Below are 24,560 nucleotides of genomic sequence, written 5' to 3'. Positions count from 1 at the left end.
AAGCCATGAGAACAGGTGTAGTGTCACCCTGGAGAGAGGTGTAGTGTAACCATAGAGACAGGAAGCAACTGAGCTATGGAAACAGGTTAAGTGTAACCATGAAAAGAGGCATAATGTAACCAAGGAGAAAGATGAAGTGTAACCATGAAAAGGGGTATACTGTAACCAAGGAGACAGATGTAGTGTAAGGATGGAAACAGAAGTAGTGTAACTATGGAGACAGGTGAAATATAAATACGGAAATGTGTGTACCTTAGTGATGGAAAACAGGGTAGTGTAGCCATGGAAAGAGTTATATCCTAATTGCAAGAACAGGTGTAGCCCTGTGAAGGACTGGCACCCTGACCCCAATTTGTGCCCAGTGATTCTGGGTAGGTTCTGGACCCTGAACTTGATTAGTTGTTACAGACAATGAATGAATGAATGAATGAATAATCAGATTCTCAGAGATTTAAAATATTTAAATATAAAACTAAAATTACTTTAACAATTTTACATCCTCATCACCTTACGTCCAGTTTAATGGAGAGTTAGAAAATCTGCTGCAAATTTATCTCCACAGACTTCACTTTACAGTTCAGAGACGCCTTTTCAGGTAAAAAAAAATCACTGTTTATTTAATCAAACGTAACATAAACAATATCAAAGTGTTACAATAAATAAAGCACTTGGATAAGGTGTTACAGACCACCACAGTTAACATCAGACACTTCTCTGTCAGCTCCAGAAACTCCGCCTGGTCAGTGCTGGGTCACAGCATCTGAGACAGTGCAGCATTAACAAATACACACAGGGAGAGAGAGAGCAAAGGGCCACTTCAACCATTTTTCCAGAATTCTCTCCATAGCTCAGAGATGTGAACACAGTGATAATGAGGTTTCTGATGTGAGGCACCATTTAATGTGAAAAAAAAATCCCTACTGGAATTAGATTGTAGATGGAATGTAAAATTTGAACGATGCACTATTTAATGTGAAACCAAGGATGACTGAATGTGTCTGCTTTATCATTTAAGATGGAAAAATGATTATTCAAATGAGGATTTAATTAATGTGGAAGGGAAAGTCTTAATAAGAACCAGAATGTAACTCCTGAAAAATTTAAGGTGGAAAAGAATACTCAAATTCAGCACTGATTAAGGTGGACTGGAAACTTCTTTATAGGCATCAGACTAATCAATACACCATTTAAGGTCGAATGAAATATTCCTATAAGAACCTGACAGATAGAAAGCCAGTGTTGTCCTGCGTTGTTTATACAGGTAGGTGTTGACATGCTACTGCTTTAAAGCCTCTCACACATCCACCAGAACATCTCCTGTTCTTTTCAGTACTCCAGTTACCCCCATGTCCTTCAGGAAGACACCTGCTGATGTACTGAAAAAGCGAAGTAAACTGTGGTTCCCCAGCCTTTGTTTTCAGCCTCAGCAGCTTCTACTCCCTCCTCCAGTGGCACCGTTAGCTCAGTGAGGAACACTGGACGTCACTAAATGAGGGTAATAAAGGGGACCTCTCAGAGGAACTGGACATTCCTGACAAAGCTGACTCTTGTCCTCCAGACCTGGGTGGGGAGACCAACACTTGGTGGAACTCCTGGCATGGCTCTTGTGCTGGGCGTGGTCTCCTTCTCTCATGAATTAAACGTAATGTATCGCAAGGAACATGAACTCTGTTCATGGCCTGTCTACACCCCTCCTTCTTCTTTACCTTCTCCAAACTATGGTCAGACATCAGGAGGAAATCTGGTTCCATTCACGTCCACTGTCCCCCACAATTTACTGTCCTCACTTTCTGTGAGGCACTTTAGAGGACATCTGGTTCCATTCACTTCCTCTGTTCCCTATTCTGACCCTCACTGAAACACTGTCCATCACTGTGTTTACATCATGTTCTTATTCTTTAAACGTAATCTAATATTTCTAATATTCTACCATTGATTTTGAATAAAGTTAACATCACATTTAGAATTAAAATCAAACACAGATGAGACCTGTTAGTGATTACGGCCTGATGTGAACAGAAATGAAACAAAGCACAGTGCAGCGCTCTCTCAGCATCAACAGGAGATCAACACGCATTAAAGGAAGACGTCAGCATAAGGGCCTCTGGGCAGCGGGGTTTAATCTCTGTCCCGTCTGGGTTATCTAACTCTGTCCAGTTTGAGGATGATCCTGAGGCCCGGTGTCCAGTTAGAAATTTAGGCCGAGCTAGAGATGGTAGCGAATAAGTGACAGATGGTAGAGAGAGACAGTAGAGTGAGAGAGTGATGGTAGAGTGCACGTGCTCGCAAGAGAGAGAGAGAGAAAGAGATAGTAGAGATAGTATATGAGAGAGAGAGAAAGAGAGAGAGAGATGTTAGAGTGTGTGTGTGTGTGTGTCTGAATGTCTCTGTTAGACATGAGCGCTCTTGGCGTGGTTGGAGGATCCGGGGATGCTGGGGTTGCTCTGCTCGTGTTTGGAGTAGTAGAAACGGTTGGAGCTGGAGTACGGCGCAGAAGTCTCAACGGAGCAGCACACCATCAGACAGCCACCCAGCAGGGAGAAGGCTGCCCCCACCCAGCCCGCGTACAGAGAGAAGCCAAACGCCATGAGACCCGGCTCGCTGTGAGCGCCGATCGGGAACCACACCGTGGAGACGATCCCGCACAGGGCTGAGAAAACAAACACATATACACACACACAAAACGGGTCTCAGTACAGTAAACTGGACAGTCATACTGACACAGCACAACACACAGGAGACTGGTTTCCTAGCAACCATCCTGGGTCCTAGCGACCGCCACTACTTAGTAATCACTTAGCTAGCACAGTGCAGAGAAGTAGAGGCAAAGTTTTCCAAAGTGTTTTTCAATATTTTAGTCAACTGGTGTGGAAAAAATTATTAGAAATTGGACAGAATTTAATTTCAAAACGTTTAGCACTGTCACATGACTCTTCATTTATAATATGCATTATAAAATGGATAGTTCCACTCTTCTGACGAATTGTGCTACCTTGTGGAAATGTGCTGCTTTGCAGCTCTCTGCATGCTCAGACTCAAAATGTTAATGTTTTCTGGTGTTTTATGCGATAAATCTATTTTTCTTCAGTGTTTTACACAATCTTAGTTTACTTTTATTGTTTGCTTGAATGGCCCAAAACTGTACATGGTGAATTAAATGTAAAAAAAAGTATAAAATAATTTCACTGTAATTTTCTTATATTTCTTTAATAAGGGTAATTGGGCTGTGCATATTTCCTTCTTCTGTAGACAGCATTTTCTGATACACATTTAGCTTATCTACTATTTAATTTAAATGTATGTATAAAAGTACATATGGCAGCACATTTCAACAAGGCAGCACAACTTGTCAAAACACTGGTCCTAAAATTTGGTTGGCTGAGCCACATTCTAAGCCAGAAAAATGCACAATATACGCACACCTCTGACCTCCTCACAACATCTGAATTCCATATTAATGTGCCATGTTAATGCTGTTTTAAACTCAAGTTTGCTACTCAGCCACTTTCTTGAGCTAAAGGCTAAAAACACAACCCAAGGCTAGCCCTATACGTCTCCTTCTCCTCTAGAATAAGAGTCCCTTCAGAAAGAGGACAGAAATGTAAGTATTTCTGCTCAACTAAAAAACCCTGAGTGACCATATTTTGTTCAATGGAGTGGCTAGGAATTACCCTCATGTTGCTTAGCAACAGTGCTCGCTGTTAATAGACTACACTGTGTGGCAGAAAAATACTTTATTGTGAATGTTTGTGCAACTGTTTGCCTAACTATTTTGAGTTCTGCCCTTTTCTGGTTTACAGTATTCAAGTTTCTCATCCACACTCATGCTGCTGTTTTTTTACGATGTGTGTAACACTGAGATTACATGCAGTGGAGGAGATACATACCAACAATGAGAGTGAGACTTCCACCTAGCAGGATCTGTTTGTCTTTAGCCCCCTGCTCTTCACCCCCCAGGTTCACACACGGCATGGAGACGAGCAGCACAGCGGAGGCGGGTAAACCCAACAGACACGCCAGGACCATCAGTGCCCGTGCCGTCTGCATGTATGCTGAAAACCAGCAACATCAGGGTTAACATAACTCCACACACTCGGAGGAGAGCACTCCCCATCTACACTAAAAGAGAACATACTCAGACATACACTCTTCAAGACAATGCTTCTACAAGTGTTCTTTAGTAAAGAAAATGGTTCTGTAGAGAACCCTGAACACTCAAAGAACCTTTGCTTGATTAAAATGTTCTGAATCATCACGGGGTTCTTCAGATTGGTGAAGAATGTGCTATTGATGGTTTTATACAGCACCTTTTAGAGAAGAGTTCCTCTGTTGTTATGGTGTTAAGCTTGTTACAATAGAGGAACTCTTTTTGGTGTTATATAGAACCCTTTTCTAAAAGTTGCTGTATAGAACCATCTACAGCACATTCTCCTTCACAATGCAGAAACATTTAATCAACAAAAAAACTCTTCAAGTGTTCAGGGTTCCATATAGAACCATTTCCTTTACTAAAGAATCCTTGTAGAACCATAATTTTCAAGTGTTAATTTTAAATACAAACAAATCACCACTCTCTGAATGGACCAATAGAAAGGCTTCAAAATGACTTTTTTTCTAAAATCTTTTTACACTGACTTCCACTGAAAGTGAAGAAGGTGTTTCACTTCCTGTAAAGATGGGTTTGTTTTTGTCAGACAGCACATGTAAGACAAAGAAAAACTGAAGCATTTAAACTACTTTATTAATAAATAACATTAAAAATTAAATCTGTAGTATTAAAACACAAATTCTAATAGTTTTATTAGTTTAACATTAGACATGTGGGATCTGACAGATTCCTCTGACCCCCTACATCTCACACTACTCAGTGTGTGTGAAAACAGAGCCAGGTTGCTTCTGTAAATATATCAGTGCTTTATTAGTTACTTCCCCTCCTCCAAAAGTTACACAGTGCAGTTTCTGCAGTGCCGAGCCTGGATTAGCAGCAACAGAGGCTCTATTGTGCCTATTACAGCTCAGTGGACCATCACAATGTATTTGTTGCTGGAATTTCAAGGTAAAATTTATCGAATGTTGCCTTAAAACCTACAACAGTCCCCTGAGATTCAATCAGTTTTTGAGGGACACCTGTCCCAGACACGCAGCATTTCTTCTTACAGGAATTATACAATGGAGCATAATACAACAAACACTTTAGAAATGTTCAAAACAACAACAACAACAAACAAACAACACAAACACAAAGTCCAGCTCAGGAGCCACATACACACTCTTCAATTCTATTTCTAAACCCTAAAGAACAATCATTTTTAAATGTGTAGAGTAATGATGGTACCACTTTAGAAAAAGACACTCTAAATCTGTTAATTAATACATTAAAAGGCATTAGTCATCAGTTATAACACACAGACGGAAAGTGCAACAGTGAACCCACATCCATCTACAGTTAAACCTCAGATCTTGCTGAAAACTGACCTCACTGTATCCCCTCCATCAGTCTTCATTAACCCTGTCAGCTCCAGCACATATTTGTTAATGTGTTTAACCATTTAATGAACCTCCAACAGAGAGTAATTTACACATTATTAATAATAAAGTGTGTACATTAAGGTATGAAATGAGTCAATTCACATTTTCAGTGAGTTGTGGCACTTTCCAAATCAGACAAAAAAGAGGATACATCTGTCACATCTTCTGTTACAGAGGATTATTAATGACTTTTAAAGTGTTTACAACCTAATTAATAACCATGTAATAAACCATTTTTTAAACCATTTATAAACCTTTATTAGTGTGGTCTTATTTTAAAGTGTGTGGAGGAACGTTTAGAAGAGAGAGATCTAGAGAGAACCATGGCAGCTACAAGTTGAGTTCACAGTATGGCTTTGTTAATAAAAATTAAACAGTGCGGCTCTCTCCACACGTTCTTCCACGGCCTCAGAACTCCACATTACTACACATTTCTCTGATGGTTGCTGATTGTTATTATGAACAGACGGTGGGAGTTAATGCTGAAGCTGGATTAAAGCCTTTATCCTCACAGTGAACTTGATTACATTCATAAATATTTAATGTTTATTATTATAAAAAGTTTTTACTCCAAGTGAGTTTGAGACATTTCTATTGGTCCGTTCATATGAAACCACTCTCCTGACACTGGGCTTTTCAGGCTAGTTTCAGCCTTTTCAACAGAGACAGACTGCACACCCCTGGGGGTCTCACCTGGAAGGTCCAGGATCTGTGTGAGGGAGCTGCAGTGATACAGAGCTGTGGAGATCACACACTCCGTCCACAGCCCTTTAGTCCCCAGCTCATCCATCTTCCTGCAGGTGTTCATCCCGTATTTACAGATGACCACCCAGTCATTCGTCACCGTGGCGATGATGAGACCCACCCACCCAATGAGACAGACCAGGAACCCCGTCAACTGCAGACAAGTGTTCGCCATTACCCTAAACTATGCCTAATAACACTGTAATAACCTTGTAATAAAATTTTAATAACCACCCGGGACTGGCTGTAAACACGGATCACTCCCCCACAGGAAAACTCCAGCACCTAATTCCCCCCAAAAAAAAATTCAATCCCAAATTCCCCTACAAATTATTCCAATATTCCAGAGTGAGACTCACGGAGACACAGATGCAGTTCCAGGATTATTCTTCTGCTCCGTAAACTCCTCACCAAGCTCTTATAGCACAGCACAACACATCCACAACTTTCAGCCAATCAGAGACAGGAGATGTTCTGGGCTGGGCTCTCTCTCTCTCTCTCTCTCTCTCTCTCTCTCTCTCTCTCTCTCTCTCTCTCTCTCTCTCTCTCTCTCTGTCACACACATACACACACACACCAACTTTCTGTCCTGGCCTTATTTACACTTTTCATCTCTCAATCTATCTCCACTCTCTTTCTCTGTGTGTGTGTGTGTCTCTTTCTTTGTTCATTCTCTCACTCTCACACTCTCAGTGCTGTGTAAAGACGATACATACGCTGTGTTTTAGTCATTACTGTGCTGTGAGCGCCCTCTACAGGCCGTGATCTCCCCTACACTCACACACTGGGTAAATCACATAAAGTACATAAGGTACATCACATAAAAATGATGGTTCTACAGGATTTTTTATTAAAGGAAATGATTCTATTTAGAACCCTGAACACTTAAAGAGCCCTTTGGCGTGATTAAAGTGTCCTGCATCATGAAGGGGTTCTTCAGATTGATGGCAAATGTACTATAGATGGGTCTATATGGCACCTTTTTGTAAAGGATACTACACAGGACCAAAAAACAACACGAGTTAGCTGTAAATATATTTGATGATTGTGGAACTCTTCTGAGTACTGTAACTGTACCTTATTCTGTATTAGGGCGGCACGGTGGCGCAGCAGGTAGTGTCGCAGTCACACAGCTCCAGGGACCTGGAGGTTGTGGGTTCGATTCCCGCTCCGGGTGACTGTCTGTGAGGAGTTTGGTGTGTTCTCCCTGTGTCCGTGTGGGTTTCCTCCGGGTGCTCCAGTTCCCTCCCACAGTCCAAAAACACACGTGGGTAGGTTGATTGGCAACTCAAAGTGTCCGTAGGTGTGAGTGAATGTGTGTCTGTGTTGCCCTGTGAAGGACTGGCGCCCTGTATTCCTGCCTTGCGTCCAATGATTCTAGGTGGGCTCTGGACCCACCGTGACCCTGAACTGGTTAAGCGGTTACAGATAATGAATGAATGAATATTCTGTATTATTTCATTTGCCCAGTTTCATCTCCAGGACTTTTATTCTGTTTTTTATTTTTTTTATATTTATTTATGTAATCATTTATTTATTGACACAGTTCTATAAAGAAAGACAGAGCAGAGAATGTAATGAACCTTTAGGGAACACAACTGGACTTTTACACCACTGCTGTACCTTTAAAGGTACACAACAATGTCTCTCTCTCTCTCTCTCTCTCTCTCTCTCTCTCTCTCTCTCTCTCACACACACACACACACACACACACACACACATTCTCTCTCTCTCTCTCTCTCTCTCTCTCTCTCTCTCTCTCTCTCTCTCTCTTTCTTTCTTTCTCTCACACACACACACACACACCTGTACCTTTAAAGGTATGCAACAATGTTTGTACCTTTAGTGACAGTAATGTTGAGAGTGAAGGAAAGAAGGGCAAAAAAGGACTTGGGACTCACCCTAACTCTAATCCTGGACACTAAATGTTGTACTGCATTCAACCGCCAGAGGGCGGTAGAGATGAATGGGCCTCAATGTTGACCCACTGTTGTCCAGTCCACTCAAACACGGTGAATGTAATTCCCCTGTGTCCTGCAGGGGGCAGTAGGGGACGGTACATGTGTTCAGTGATGGTGTGAAAATGAGAAACTTGATGTAAATTGTAAACTCTTTAATGTGGAGTGAGAGATTAACATTTAATGACCTCTACCCCCAATCAGAGCCAACACAGTTGCAACAGCTGGCCATTGGGGTAGGGGTGTGTGGGTGGCTTTGTTGTCATTTTGTTTGTTTTATTTGTTTCTCTTCCATGCATGATTTCACTAAATATTCATGTCTTCCTTTGTCCTCCATATCAGCGCTGCACCTGTTACCACATTACACCACCTCAATCTCCCATTAGCCCTCTGGGAGAGAGAGAGTGGTGGTGGTGGTGGTGGGGGGGGGGGAATAAAGAGAAAGGGAGAGGTAGAGAGAGAGAAGGGAGGTGGAGAAAGTGTTGAAAAGAAAGGGGAAGGGGAGGAGGAGAGGAATTAATAGACAGAAAGGGGAAGAAGGAAAGAAAGGAAATGGATAGAGGGAAAAAAATAAGTGAGACTTAGGGAGAGAGAAAATATGAGGGTGGAGGAAGGAGAGCAAGAGAAAATAGTAAGGGGTGAGAAAAAGCAAGCAAGATGGAGAGACATAAAGATTGTAGCGAGAGGTGGGGAGGAGAGAATGAGAGGGTGAGACACAGGGAGGGAGAGAAAAGAGGTGGAGAAAGGGCAGAAAAGAAAGGTAGAGAAAGGGGAGAGAATGAGAGAGAGATGGAAAGAGGTGGGAGGATGGATAGAGAAAGCAGAGGTAGAAAGAGGAGAGGAATGACAGGGTGAATGAAATAAAGAAACAAAGAGAGAGAGAGAAATGAAAAAGAGTGGGAGAGACTATCAGAGAGAGAGAGAGAGAGAGAAGGGAGTGATAGAGGCCATTCATAAATGTTCTTTTTTCCACAGATAATTAATGGCAAATTCTAGAAATGCAGTAATTTCACCATTCACATCTTTCACACAGAAACTCATTCACATTACAAAAACAAGCCGTGTCTGAATATGCACCCTTACAGTTTAGTGCACTGTTTGTTCAGTAACTATAGCATTAATTATAATTGTCCAATTGATTTCAGCAATTGAAACTATCTTAGATCCCAAAGCAACCACTAAGTTGACTGACTTTTAATCAACCACCCTGGGTTACATAGCAACCACAGAAATACCCTATCAACTATCATAGATACCAAGCAACCACAAAGCAACACCTTAACAACCACCATTGACACAAACCACCTACTAACACCAGCAAACACCTTGGATCCCAGAGCAACCACACAGAAACACGACACCATACATACCATAGCAACCACCATAGTAATATTTCAGCCAACATCTTAAATATCTTAGCCACATACTTACAACACCACAGCAACAGCCTAAAATACTTTAGCAACTATCTAGGAAAATATAGTAAATATGTCATTTAGCAAGCACATGGGACACCCTAGCAACAGCCTAGCAACACCTTAGCAACTACCTAGGATAGCATAGGTAATGCTAAGCAACAATTTAGCAACCCTATAGGATACTATAGTGACAATCTAGCAACATCCAAGCAACCACCAACAGCCTTGAAACACCTTAGTAAGCACCCATGACACCACAGCAACAGCCTAGTAACACCCTAGCAACCACCCAGGATACTATAGCAGCTGCTTAGCAACACCCTAGGAACCCCCTTCAATACCATAGTGACAACCTAGCAACACCCTGGCAGCCACCAACAGCCTAGAAAGGTAATAAGAAACCTGGGACACCATAGCAACAGCCTAGCAATACCCTAGCAACCTTTTTGGAAACCACACAGCAAATTTGCCATTGTTCAGTCCATACTGTCACTGTCTCCAACAATGTGAGAGTTGTTCAGCAGCTAGCATTAGCACATTTCTGACTTATGTGAATGTATTCCATCAAATCCTCACAGCAGTGTTCCAGGGAGGGAGGGTAAACCCACCCAGAGACAGGGGTCACATGTGCTCTCCAGAAATCCTGGTATCTGATGATAAAGGTATTTCTGAGGACCAAAACCAACAACCTCTTGAAAACTGAGCCTACACACTGTGCGTTTCCAATGCATTACATCAGTGAGGCTTTCCCACTCCCACGGCACACCCACCCCCCTGCTCCCAAATTTAACCGGTGTTGTTTCATAACCTCATCTCTAATGGGAAAAGGTGCCTTTGGAAACCACAAAAAAGACGGCGGTAATGTTAGGTATTGTTTACTCATCATGTATTGGCATGTTTTTGATGTTGTTGTTTGGGACTGAAAGGTTCATCTGTTCAGACAGAGCAGCAGAGTTGTTCTGGCCTTGTTGCAGCGTCCAGCTGGATTCTTTTGTCTGCCACCCATCCAAGGAGTGTTTGAACATCTTCAAAAGACAATAGCGTAATTTCATGTGCTGCCGTTGTGAGTCAGATAAAAACAAATGTGATCTCTGCTGTAGCTGGAGCATCTTTACAGATGTAGAGTTTGTGCTGGATGTCTGCATTGCATGGCATAGAGTAACGACTCTGGGCAATCAGCGCTCTGCAAGGTTTACACATCACGGTTTAGTCCCTCTGCTCACTTGCAACCACGAGAGAACATTGACTAAAAAAAGAACCCACTTCCAGGACCAGGACCCAGGTGGAAAAGTAAAAGATTCCGTTTCTTTCAATCACATACACATCAAAATAACACATAATCCACTTCATAGTAGTTTTTAGTACTTTTAGGTGTTAGAAACGATTTATTGCACCTTTAATGGATCTTATAGTATGGGCAGAGCCAGGCCAGAGTGAGGAGTATCAGAGATTAGATTTAAAATGTTACATTTTGGCTGATTTCACTGAGGAAGGTGGGTGGTGGCAGTGTGGACGGATCAGCTGCTGGTCGTATCTGACTTTGCCGGTGTCTGAAGGTTATCTGGACTTTACTCTCAAGCTGTGTGTGTTTGGCTTTGATCCTCACTCACCAGCCTCAGGGTTAAAACCCATCTAAACTCCAGCAACTCCACCAGAGCTGAGGACTCCCCCACCATTCACTGTCCTCACTTTCTGTGAGGTGCTTTTAGAGGAGGATGTCTTGTTCCATTCACCTCCACTGCCCACTGTCCCCCACGGTTTACTGTCCTCACTTTCTGTGAGAAGCTTTTATAGGAGGACATCTAATTCCATTTACCACCACTGTCCCCAACATTTACTGTCCTCACTTTCTGTGAGTGGCTTTTAGAGGAGGACATCTGGTTCCATTCACCACCCCTCTCCATCTCTGTGTTTACAGCTCAGCCTGAGGATGATGGAGAAATATTCCTGGGAGATTGAGTAGTAAATGATCAATGTCAGGCTGTTTTGAGTCACATTAGCATTTTTAGAGGATGTTCTCCTTTAAATCATGAACTTTCTGGACCTGTATCTCTAGCCATCTTCAGGAAGTCATTACCCAAAATTTGGACGGTTCCCACTGAGCCAGGTGTGTGTTTTTCCATCATCTTAACTGCCGAGCTCAGCGGGAGACACACCGTACACACCTGTCCAATACACCACACTGAGCTTCCCATGAACCCCTCGTCCGTCGGCTGGGGAGGACACATCTGGTTGGTCCTTAAGCTTTGGCTGAAAACACTTTCTGTGTCCAGAGAAGTGCGAGCTGTTCTGATGAGGGAACTCAATGTCTTTCACTGTCCAAAGGAGATCGAGAACATCCCACTGCTCCCAGAAGATCTCTTTCATACTGAGAGAGAGAGAGAGAGAGAGAGAGAGAGAGAGAGAGAGAGAGTTAAATTCATCAGTTTACAGCATCCCTGGTGATGCCTTATAGTCTGAGGCCAGGGGTCCTACTCTTTCAAAGGCACTGTGCAGGACAGCCCAGTCCCAGCATTCGTCAGGTGATGTGATGGACCTGGGCAGTGTGCGCTCTCCTCCTCCTGGGCAGTGTGCGCTCTCCTCCATGCATTGATCTTTCCAGCAAAGTTGCTTCAGTGTCTCTGATGAGATTCATGCTCATCCTCACTCTCTCAGTGTTTGGGGGTGGGTGGGGTTACGGACTGGGGGCTAGTTGTGTGATAGAGGAGGATCAGATAAAGGCTAACATGGAACATGGGGAGCTATGAAGCGGCAGATTATTTAAAAAAAAAAAAAAAGAAAGAAAGTAATAAACCCCATCCACATGGATCTGGATATTTTTAAAAAACTGATTTTCCTCACTCTGATTTTGAAGGTATCCCTGTCCAGACAAATATGAAAATGGCTGCATTATCATGCCTGGCCATATTACCTCTTAAAGAGTGACATCAAAACAGCTCCACCTTAAATTATGTTGTTATAATGTTTTGATATCTCAGGTCCACCTTACACTGACACACTGATACACTGATACACTCTGATATTTCCGGGCTACCCAGGGGTGGACTGGCAATCTCGCATACTGAGCATTTTCCCAGTGGGCTGACGTTTGGGCCGACAGTCCCAAAAATTTGTTTTGACACTCAGCATGAACAGGAAGATGTAGTAGAACCTGTGGTAAGCTGGATTGCTTTCAGAACACTATATAATGAGTAGGCTAAAGCAACCCAACACCCAATCTGATAAAATGATAAAAATTAAATAAAATAATTTTTGCTAATGTTCTATGACCAAGTTAGTTTGTATTATAAAGGTGAAATAAGCTAATAACGTCCTTACCACTAGTGGCTATTTATAAGACATTGTGTGCACAGACGGGGTGAGTAAATAAGCATAGGTCTTATTTCTTCAATCCTGAACTAAATGGTCTTAAATGTAAGAACACTTTTTAAAACCACCATTCACCAACAATAACAGTAAGTCAGCGGGCAGCATTCTAATATCATTATTATACTATTTCACAAGTTCATTCATTCATTCATTGTCTGTAACTGTTTATCCAGTTCAGGGTCGCCATGGGTCCAGAGCCTACCCAGAATCACTGGGCGTAAGGCAGGAACAGACCCTGGAGGGGGCGCCAGTCTTTCACAGGGTATAATTACATATTGTTTGTGGGAGGGCAGCAGGTAGTGACGCAGTTACACAGCTCCAGGATCCTGGGTTCAAGTCCTACTCTGGGTAACTGTCTGTGAGGAGTTTGGTGTGTTCTCCCCGTGTCTGCGTGGGTTTCCTCCAGGTGCTCTGGTTTTCTTCCCACGGTCCAAAAAACACACATTGGTAGGTGGATTGGGGACTCTAAAGTGCCCATTGGTGTGAGTGCGTGTGTGTTGCCCTGTTAAGGACTGGCGTCCCCTCCAGGGTGTGTTCCTGCCTCCACCCTGACCTTGAACTGAATGAGCAGTTACAAACAATGAATGAATGTTTGTGGGTTAAGTAGTAGGCTAAGCCTAGCCTAAGCTACTTTTTGGCCATGGAAAAATGTGTTTTTATGTAAGTGGTTTGGGATAACGTACAGACATGAAAAAAATTCATTCATTATCTGTAACTGCTGTTCCAGTTCAGGGTCATGGTGGGTCCAGAGCCTACCTGGAATCATTGGGCACAAGGCAGGAATACACCCTGGAGGGGGCACCAGTCCTTCACAGGCAACACACACACACGGACACTTTTGAGTCGCACCCGGAGGAAACCCACGTGGACACACCAAACTCCTCACAGACAGTCACCCAGAGCAGGACTCGAACCCACAACCTCCAGGTCCCTGGGGCTGTGTGACTGCGACACTACCTACTGCACCACCGTGCTGCTGAATGAAAATCACACTTTTTAAAATTATTTCATTATGTCTATTGCCTGTTGTTACGCCACTGCAGCTGTGTGTGCCTACAAATTCAATAATTCTAGGCACATTTGTAAAGAAACCACTCACTAACATGGTTTTAAAGAGTTGCACAGTTGGTATACACATTCAACAGACTGGAAAGTCAGAAAAGGTGTGTGTTATTGATTGCGGTGGGCCGGTCTAGTCCAAAATGCCTGGTCCGATTTTTGTGCCCAGTTTGCCACATTAAATGATGCTGCTGATATATTCTGATGTTTCAGATCCACCTTAAATGATGCTGCTGATACATTCTGTTATCTCAGGTCCACTTTAAATGATGCCTTTAATACATTCTGGTATCTCAGGTCCACCTTAAATGATGATGCTGATACGTTCTGGTATCTTAGGTCGACCTTAAATTATGTCTCTAATACATTCTAATATCTCACATCCAACTTAAATGGTGCAGCAATTACATTCAAGCAGGTGCTAGAAATTAACAGTAGCATCATTTAATGTGCACCATAGGCCCCACAAAGTCATAGCAGCATCATTTAAGGTGGACTGGGGGCACCAGAATAAAACAACAGCACCGTGTAAGTTGAGCTTGAGATATCGCAATATGACCCCAAGATGATTTAAGTTGAATTCGAGGTATTAGAATGTAACACCAACATCATCAAAGTGGACCAGAAAATCTGAATAAGAAACAGCAATTTAGCATTCATTCATAGCTTCATTAGAACTGTATTTTTTTATGAAGATCTTAAAGATGTGTGTGTATATTTCTACAAAGATGCAGCTGTGATCTGTCTTGCTCAGCGTGAGATTCCTGAGAAATTCAACAGGTTGTGAGCATCAATGTCCTCAGGTCTGAGTCCTGGCCACTGGGAGACCTGGAATATCCTCACTGGATGTTGTCCAGTCTATAATTCATCAATATCCATCAGAGTGATGCATCATGGGCCATGAGCTGGAGGAGAACCCTGTAGGCTCCACTGGGCTCCACCTTCATCCAGCAGCAAAGAGCTCTGTTGGACAAGAATTAATTACCATAATTTTTACTTGTCTTTTACGTGTCTGCACTCAACAGACTAATATAATACTGTGGTGTCCCTGTCCTGATGGTCCTTAGTAATTGAACTGTTGAGAGCAGCTGCTGCAGTGGAGAATCTTAAACATCTCCTGTTGTGGATAGGATTCATAGAATGTGACTGACATTGAAAAACGTGCCTGCTGTGTTCCACTGTGGCTGTGTATAGAGCCAGAGATAAACAGATAGATGAGAGAGTCATGGTTTATCCACTGTTTACAGATCAGATCAGAGTGAGATATGATACATGTGAGCTTGTGAGCAGTGGAGTAAATTAGCCAATGCACCTCATGTTGTGCTAAACACAGCCCCAGAAACACACACAGATGCAGCATGTTCCTATTTTTGTTTCACCATTTCAAAACAAAAAGATTCACAGACACATGTGGTTCTCTGGTCATTATCCAGAACATAGAGGATGATATAACAGTCTGTAAATGACCCGTCCAGGTCCACTGTGCCATAACGCTTTACCAGGCTCTGAGCTCTTTCTGGAGCTTCTTTATCTCCACTCGCCCACAGACGCAATCATTGTTCCTGCTGGAAAACCCACTGTTCTTTACATCCGGCTGGAAAATAACCTTTCTGGTTCAGGAACCTTTTTATGATGGATTAGGTTTAGGAATAGGAACACAACCAGTTCCCTGCTGGTGGAGAAGGGCTAACAGTCTTTGCTGTGGGTTATTGACGTGTGACAGAAGTAACAGTGGCTGCCCGTAAAGACCAGGCTCATCCTAGTCATTTAAATATTTTAAGAACATTCTGAGTGGGACCTAGGTGTTATTTTTTATTTGTTTTAATTCAATAGAGATATGAAACCAGGAATATGTCTCCAGTATTTTAACTTAAAAAGATCAAACTACGAAACCCTGGAGGGGACATGGGTAAAAAAAAAATTTATTCGAGTGAACGTTTACACTTCGTTTACACGTTTTTATTAATTTGAGTCAACGAATTGCAATTTGTGCGCACGTTTTAGTTAATTCGAGTGAACAAATTAGTAATTTGTGTGCACAAATAACGAATTAATTCACTGGGGGCTTCGTAGAAGCCAGCTGCCTTTTGTCAATACTCTTATAATGTTCAAGCCTGGAACTAATGACTGCAGTCACTGCACATGAAGTAAAATGACCTTTTTTAGTCCGTAAAGACAATCAGTTCAGTGTTTATCACACTGTGTACATATGGATTATTAAGCAAGTGTAAGGAAGTGTTGAAGTAAACGGCGAGCATCATCTTTTCAGCTGAGCACTAGAAGCTCATAACTGTTTTTTAAACACAACGACACTGTCATGTATAGCCCTGTCTTGTGTTTTCCTGCTCTCTGTGTCTCACTGTTTCCTTTGATTGTCATGTATGTATTAGCACATGGCTCTTTGTTTTGTTTTGTTCCTGTTTCTTCCTTGTCTCCGCCTTTGCTCCACCCTCTCGTTGTGTCTCCTTTATGGTCCCCCCTCCCCTCGTTATGAGTTCCTAGGTGTTTCTTGTTCATGTTGTCTTGATATAGTCCTTGTCAGTGTTTCCTGGTTGCGAGTCATTGTTGATGTGTTTGTATGTATGGTTGCTGGCTGTGTGTCATGTTGCTGTCTTGCTGTGTTATTGCTAGTTCTATGTTTAAAGCCTTGTGTTTAGTCTTCTCATTTAGCTTTCTGTGTTTAACCTTGCTCTGTGTTTAGCCTCTTTGTTCTGTATTGTCCTGGTTTAATTTTTAGCTTTGTTTAGTGTTTAGCTTTGTTTAGTATTAGCCCCTTCTTTCTGTTTGTTTTTTGTTTAGCCTCCTAGCTCCTTGACCTCCCCTACACCCACCTTGTGACAGAATGACCCACCGAATCAAGGAGGTAGTGGGAGATTTCGGATTGTCTATAGGACTTATTGCACTAACTACTGCTGGTGATCAGGCCAGTGACTCTCTATTGGATAGTTCCAGAGTTCAGAAAAAGACCAAAAAGAAGTCCAAGTGTCCTGCTCCAGCTTCCAGTCCTGCTCCAGGTTCCAGTCTTGCTTCTGTCTCCAGTCCCGATACTTCAAATCCACCCGTGAGTTCTGGTACCTTAGACACTCATTATTGAAGACTTATGCCTGATCTCTAAAGGCAAAATTAATTGAACTGGTTGGGTCTATTAAGCAGACATTGCCTGTCTTTAGAGCAAGCCGTAATGGAGACTTCACAGACTTCATTCACAGCTAGCTATCTTAGTGAATCTGTTGAGGAGCTCCCAGGTACTAAGCCAGAGCATCCAGAGCCGGACGATCCAGAGGATTCAGGGCCCCCTGCTTCCGAGGGCGTCTCTGCAGGGTCCACTGTTCATGTCCTTCGCCAATTCTGTTCCTGTGAAGGCGGTGACCACCGCTGTTCCTGTTCCTGTGAAGGTGGTGTCCCCTGTCGCTTCTACTCCTGTGCCGGCGGCATCTCCTGCTGCTTCTGTTCCTGTGATGTAGGCGAACCCAGCCGCTCCTGTTCCTGTGATGGCGGCATTGGCAGCCGCTCCTGTTCCTGTTATGGTGGCATCCGCAGCCCCTTCTGTTCCTGTCATGGTAGCAAATGCAGCCACTCCTGTTCCCGTGATGGCAGCGAACCCCGCCGCTGCTGTTCCTGTGAAGGCGGCATCCGCTGCTGCTGTTTCCAAGATGGCGAAGAACCCCGCCCCCGTCACTCCTGTTCCCGTGAGGGTGGTGAAACCTGCCGCTCCTGTTCCAGTGATGCCGCTCCCATGACTGTGGCCCCGGCTGCTTCTGTTCATGGCCCTAAGTCAGTCCCAAGGACTTCAGGGATGACTCCTAGAACTGTGCCCAGGCGGGCCTCTCAGACTTTGCAACAGATTTATGCTTGTCCAGGGCACTCCATTTGCTTTTGTGCCTGTGTCTGTTCCAATTTTGTCCCCGTTTCTGTTCATGTGCCCGTGTCTGCCCTTGTCTCTGTCCTGGTCCCTGTCACCATGTTCATGTCTGTCCCTGTAAATGTCCTGGTTCTTGTTCCCCTGCCTAGTCCAGTCCTATCTCTAGTCCAGTCACCTTTTCAGTCCCTTGTCTGAGCCTCTTTCCTGTGTTGTTTTCCAGGCTCCTCTTCTTCGCCAGCTCCTGGGGGTCCACCCTCTCGTTGTCTCTGCCTTTGCTCCACCCTCTTGTTGTCTCTGCCTTTGCTCCATCTCCTTGTTGTCTCTGCCTTTGCTCCACCCTCTCGTTGTCTCTGCCTTTGCTCCACCCCCTGCCCCCTCCCCCTCTCATTATGAGTTCCCAGGTGTTTATTGTTTGTGTTGTCTCGATATAGTCCTTGTCAGTGTTTCCTGGTTGTGGGTCATTGTTGATGTGGTTGTATGTATGATGTCTGTGCTTCATGTCTCTGTCTTGCCAGGTAATTGCTATTTCTGTTTAAAGCCTTGTGTTTAGTCTTCTCATTTAGCTTTCTGTGTCTAACCTTGCTCTGTGTTTAGCCCCTGTGTATTGTAAGGTCCTTGTTTAATGTTTAGAAACTTTATTTAGCATGTAACCATGTTTAGTGTTAGCCCCTTTTTGTTTGTTTTTTGTTTAGCTTCCCTCTGTCTAGTTTCCTTTTTGGTTATTGTTAATAAAGTCTCCTGCGATTACCTCCTTCCTGTTCCTCACTCCTTGACCTCCCCTACACCCACCTCGTGACAGACACCAAAATAGTATAATTATTTGCACTGGATTGAATTCCATAGCCCTACATTTCACACAATTGTCCTGTTTATAACTTAGGAGTCATAAATATTTAACATAACTCCTGTGAAGGTTGGTTAGGCTCCTATCTGTGCGTCGGCATTTATTATTATTTTTTTTTTTGTTGTTCCTACATGTAATATCCCTTGTTTATTTAAACATTTATTTTTAAATAATTGTTAATAATTGTTTTTTGTTGTTCATTTGAAGGTTGTTTCAGTTTGTTTTTTAACTGAGCCTACATACTGTTCTTTATTTAAATAAGCAAATGTTTAAAACGCTTAATGTCTCTGCCCTGGGAGGCTGGTGCATTGTAAATCGTTTTGTATCAAATTGTAAATCGTTCACTCCAATTTTTATTTATTTCTTTTTTTTAGCCATGTCTCCTTCAGGGCGCCATTAAAAAAACCTGCTGTAGAAAACCAAGAAATGAAATGAGATGCACTGGAACAGCTGCACATGAGCTGAAGCAGATCAAGAACAAGGCCAAAGAGATATAACCCCCTCAGCGCTGAGCTGTGGAACTGTGTTCTCTGGAGCGATGGAGGTTTTTTCAATACTTTGGGACAAAAACAATGGAATAACCTCAGTACAGAAAAACATGACATGTTCACAGCAATGTTCAAAGTACTTTTCGCTGTGTAGTGTAGACTATCAGGCAGATTTATGAAGCCAATTGCACTCAGGACGAGTGCCCTGTCAACATATCAGACAGTAATCCTCGTGTCTGTTACTTTTATGTTTTATATGATTTACATTTTTATTTTAAAGGGAAGGACACACCCACTTTGGCTCAATGTAGAGGCTTTTCCAGTTAAACATTTATCCAACCGTCACATGCAAAGTTATTCAGGGATCAAAGAAAGAGACACCTCTTAGTCCCGACTGTGTCTAATCTTTCGGGACAAGTGTATTTTAAAGTGCTGTAGGCATTGCTGCTCCCAAACATGCCTCAGCGTTATAGAAAACCACAGAGTGGTAGACACACTGGTGACTTTATCAGAAACACCCCCCTTCTACTGACAATCACTGGTTTAAAGGAACACTATGTAGTATTTTACCTTAAAACTACAGCTTCAAAATCATTGTGATGCTTCACTGACCTGGAATAGTGAGAACAGAGTCTCTGTTTTTGCTACTGTGGGCTCTGCAATGCAGAAACTACACAATGTACCTTGGGAAGGAGGGGAGGAAACCACAGTACCTCCCCAATGATTTCAGTGCAGTAAAATTGCATTACACTAGCAAGGATCCTAAATCTTACCTTGTGTTCCTTTAACCTTGTCTTTGCACTCTCCCATAAACGCAGGTTCAGCACTGTGATTGGACAGACAGGTGGACGGGGCATTTCCTAAAATCTCTGCACTTGACATCAGAAGCGAAGCAGTATCAGAATGACTCGTTTTATCCTGTGTGGGTTTAATGTGAACATGAACTGAACATTCATTTATGGCTGACTGGAATGACTGCAGTTTTCAGCTTGGGGCTTGTGAATAGCATCAGAATGCTGCATATATTAAATACATAATCACTGCATTCTCTCTCTCTCTCTCTCTTTCTGCGCTGGCTCAGCACTTTCTGATTGGGGCCAAAAATAATTTATTTTAGTTTACATTAATTTAGAAGTGTATTTACACTTCTCCGTCCCCCTGGAGCGCCACAGAGGACACAGTCCCCGCTTTTAATATCCATTTTAATAATGCAGGACACAAATAATGACTCCTGTGAAATAAATAAACCCCTGAGCATTTGGGGTGGGGGGGGGGGGGTTGCGGGTGGGTGGCTGTGGTATCTGGGGTCTGAAGGGCAACTCTGGACAGTGAAACAGTAACTGCAGCTCAGACTCCCCCCCCAACACAGTTATAATTTATTAAAGGAGCAACGTGTTGCTGTAATTGGCTGAAAACAAACGGCAGTCAGTGCCTTTAAAACTAATGCCACTCTGAAGGGAGCAGCACTGAACACTGAGATTAGCTGGTAATTACAGTTCTCTGTGTTCTCTCCAGAACAAGAACACCGTTCCACCCAATAATAATAATTACTCACTATTGCAGCGCTGTTATTACAAGGAGTAGCTGTTGCGTGAAGTTTGGCCAAATGATCTCGGAGCGGGGAATGTTTTAATGAGAGTTAGATTAAACACGCAGGAGGGGAAACGTTAAAGATACATCTTCAGGTCTTTAGTTTGTAAACAGTGAGCTTTATTGTGGGTCTGAACTAACACAACACACAGCTCTGTGTTAAAGTGTGGATCAGTGTAAATGCCACTGCTTGAAAAATACTATTAATTTAAGAGTCCAACAAGAGTGTGAAGAAACTTTTAAAGATTTAAAAATCTAGGCTTGCTATGCTTTCTCTCTCTCTCTCTGTCTGTAAATGGGTAAAAAAAATAGTGTCTCAGTCTGGTATGCTAGGCTTTCTTTCTCCATGCTAATGGGGGGGGGAATGACTTATTTTTGCTGTTTCTGATCACTTAAGGTGGAAATGTCTCAAAACACCGGAGATGACTAACTGCATTACAGAAATCATTCATTCAAAATAAATGAGTTTCTGTTGAAATTCAAACAGTGAATAAAAACCTACAGACAACACTGTTCAACCTTAAAAGACACTTTGAGTCGCAATGTAAACAACCACTGTAAGTGCCCTTACCCACAATTGTAGACTTTCCATTATGAAAGGACAACGATTAATTGCAGCAAACTATGATTCATTTCTTAATTAGTTTTATTTAATCAACAGCATTAATTAGTATTTGTGTTAGTGTCTGATTCTATTCAGAATGTCATGGCTGGTATTGATAATGCTCTTGAACGAGATTCTGTGTTTTTGTGATTGTTTAGGTTTTTGAGGTGTGTGTCTGTGATGGGTGGTCTAGGTATTCATCACATTGTGGGGACTAAAACCTGTTTACACCCTCACATTGTGGAGACTTCTTGTCTTTATTGGGTCATAAAGCATGTCCTTACAACATAAATCGTTACATTTTAAGGTGAAGGTGTGTTAAGGATAAGATTAAGGTTAGGGTTATGGTAGGGCTTATGGTTAAGGTCCAGGAAAGGCTCCACAAACAGAACAGAAAGTTATAGAGTCACCTTCGAAAGCATGGAAGGAGATGGAATGGAAGCATGGAATGTGTGTGTGTGTGTGTGTGTGTGTGTGTGTGTGTGTGTGTGTGTGTGCATACCACTCTTCAGATCACTTTAGAGACAGCTGTGTGTAGGTGTCACCTCTTTAATGGACATCTCTCACCATTCATGAAGAACAGCCATAAAATCGATGAAGGTGGACGATGGCACTGTGTAAAAACTGTTCAATCAGCAGCGCTCAGATCCTCAGAGAATCTGCCAAGAGCTTTAAGGCGGCTCCCAGACTCCACCATTTACATCATTACGTCCAGGGTCTGATGGAATAAATCAGTGCTGCCCCATAATATGGGCCTTTGACCACTGTCCTTGGTGAGGAAAATGCTGACTCTGTGCCCCCCTGCACTTCACCACCCCCCTGCTTTCACTATCAGAGATCAGAGCACTCATTTACATCTTCATCTCTGAGAAACTCCTGCATTTCACCTTAAAATGCACAGAATCAAAGCACAGAGGACTGTGAACAGGGGGATAACACTGCAGCACAAATCCAGCACAAATTTTGACTCTTGTTCACTCAGACTGAATCAAAGTTTGAATAAGACCCAAAAACTGAACCTGAATCAAAGGTTTGGATTCAGTGTTTACAGGTTTAAGATGAGGAGATTTAAGATGGCTCCCATATGTTAGCATTTGTATCATGGAATAAATAATTGAAGCTCAATTCCTTGTATGTTGACCACCATCCTTGACAGATAAGGTGATAAATCAATATTGCTGTGGATAGGGATCTAAATATTTGACATCCACATCTTAAAATCTAGGGCCTCACGGTGGCGCTGCAGGTAGCATCTCTGTCCGGAGCATCTGGAATCACTGGGTGCAAAGCAGGCACACACTTTGGAGAGTGCGGCAGTCTTTTGCAGGATGACACACACTCACACCTATAGACACATTTGAGTTGCTAATCCACCTACCAACGTGTGTTTTTGGATTGGAGCACTCGGAGGAAACCTACAACTATGTCAAAATATTTATTAAAGTGTTATTCATCTGATATGCATTTTCCCCCAAGTGACTTTGTGATTTAAATATAGTTTTCAGGTGCACCACACTGCTGAAAAGATGGAAAAATTAAAAAGGTAAAGAGGAAACAGTGGCTCTGCTTTTCATCAACATATTCAGCCACACTAAGCTCAGTCGGGGTCAAAATGCTTTTGAAAATGCAAAAGAAGTAGACTTCATTCACATTTCTATAGACTTCAACCTCTCAATCATCCATCAGGGCGGGGCGGGGGCGAGCTCAGGGATAAGGCTCTAACATAAAGCATGGTGAATGAAGAGGTTAAAACACTGCCAAACATTACAGCTGCACTGTTTAAGGTGGAAAAGTAAATTAAAAAAAAAAATAAAACGTTTATTTTAAAATTTTCTGTTCCACCTTAAACAGTGTACATATACATTTGGATGTATTGAGGTACCTGAATGTAACTACTGCACTGTTTAAGGTGGAACAAAAAAATAAATAAATAAAGCTGATCCTTGTTTTAAAATCTTCAGCACATTTAAATTTATAATGATATAAAAATTATTATTTGAAAACTTAGAGGTTCTGTTCATCTTCTCAAAGTTAATAGTTAAAGTCTGTATCAATGTATAAAGAGGAAAAAGTATTAAAATATAAAAAACACTTAATTTAGTTTCCAAACTTTAGACCGGTCCCATGTGAGCTCTGCACTCTCTGAACTGATCGCTCTCTCAGGAGGAGGGGGAGTGACATCAAAGCCTAGTTATTCAGACGAGAATGCATGCTTTAATGTGGTAAATGTGTTTATCTGCTCCTGTGCCAGAGACACTGAGGAACTGCAGAACGGTGTTCATGCTGTGGAGCTTGAGGACGTTCGGTTCCCTTCAAACATATGGATACGCTGCATTAAAGAGGTACTTCTGATAAAATGATATAATGTACTCACTTTCTCCTCTTCTCCGCCAAGATTTAAAGTTTCTGTTTTATTAACACAGACATGAAAAAAAACCCTGTAAAATCTCATTTACATATTATGTTTTATTTTATTTATTTATTTATTTTAACAAGTGTTTAGCAGTTACTATGCGTCTAAAGAAAATATCATACCGACACCTAGCACTAGAATTCCAGGATTTTCATATGACCCCTTTTTCTACCAGAGACTGCCAAATGGTAAAAATTGCTCAAAAATTGTATTTTATCTTAATTTGAGTCATATTTACTTTGAATACATATTTACTTTTACAAAAAATTGCCAATGGGGTGAGATATTTTAACTTAAAACAAGACAAAATGTCCTGATAAGATTCTTTTACTTTGGGTTTTAAAAACGATTAAGTAAAAATGTCCTTTTTACAAGTAGCTGAGGGTTGTTTTTTTGTATAAATTTATGTAAAAAATATCTTTACCTATTGGCAGTTTTTCAAAAGACAAAATTACTTAAAATAATGGTTAAAAAATCTGAACTTTAGCAATTTTGACCAATCATCAGTGAGAAAACAATCCAAAATTAGTACAAAGGAGGCAGACTTGAGATGTTTTGGAATTATAGTACAAATAATGTCTTTGTGTCAGTTTTAGAATAAAGAGAAAGATGACTGCAGATATAGGAAAACTTGTTAATAAAGTGCATGAATTTTATATAATAAACTGCACCAAAATAAATA

General features: G+C 42.0%; 1 protein-coding gene across 1 annotated transcript; it reads right to left on the bottom strand.

The window, feature by feature from the left end:
* Positions 1-597: 597 nt before the first annotated feature.
* cldn11a (claudin 11a) lies at positions 598-6,650 on the bottom strand. The gene is made up of 3 exons (XM_066677934.1): positions 6,223-6,650; positions 3,888-4,052; positions 598-2,650 (listed from the first exon to the last, which is right to left on the bottom strand). Exons 1-3 carry the CDS (start codon positions 6,446-6,448, stop codon positions 2,391-2,393), a joined length of 651 nt encoding a protein of 216 aa, XP_066534031.1. The 5' UTR covers positions 6,449-6,650; the 3' UTR covers positions 598-2,390.
* Positions 6,651-24,560: the final 17,910 nt, after the last annotated feature.

The sequence above is a fragment of the Hoplias malabaricus genome, chromosome 1 (assembly GCF_029633855.1).
Source record: "Hoplias malabaricus isolate fHopMal1 chromosome 1, fHopMal1.hap1, whole genome shotgun sequence".
Lineage (NCBI taxonomy): Eukaryota > Metazoa > Chordata > Actinopteri > Characiformes > Erythrinidae > Hoplias > Hoplias malabaricus.
Note: the sequence above shows the minus strand (reverse complement) of the source record. Positions and strands in the feature narration are given on the sequence as shown.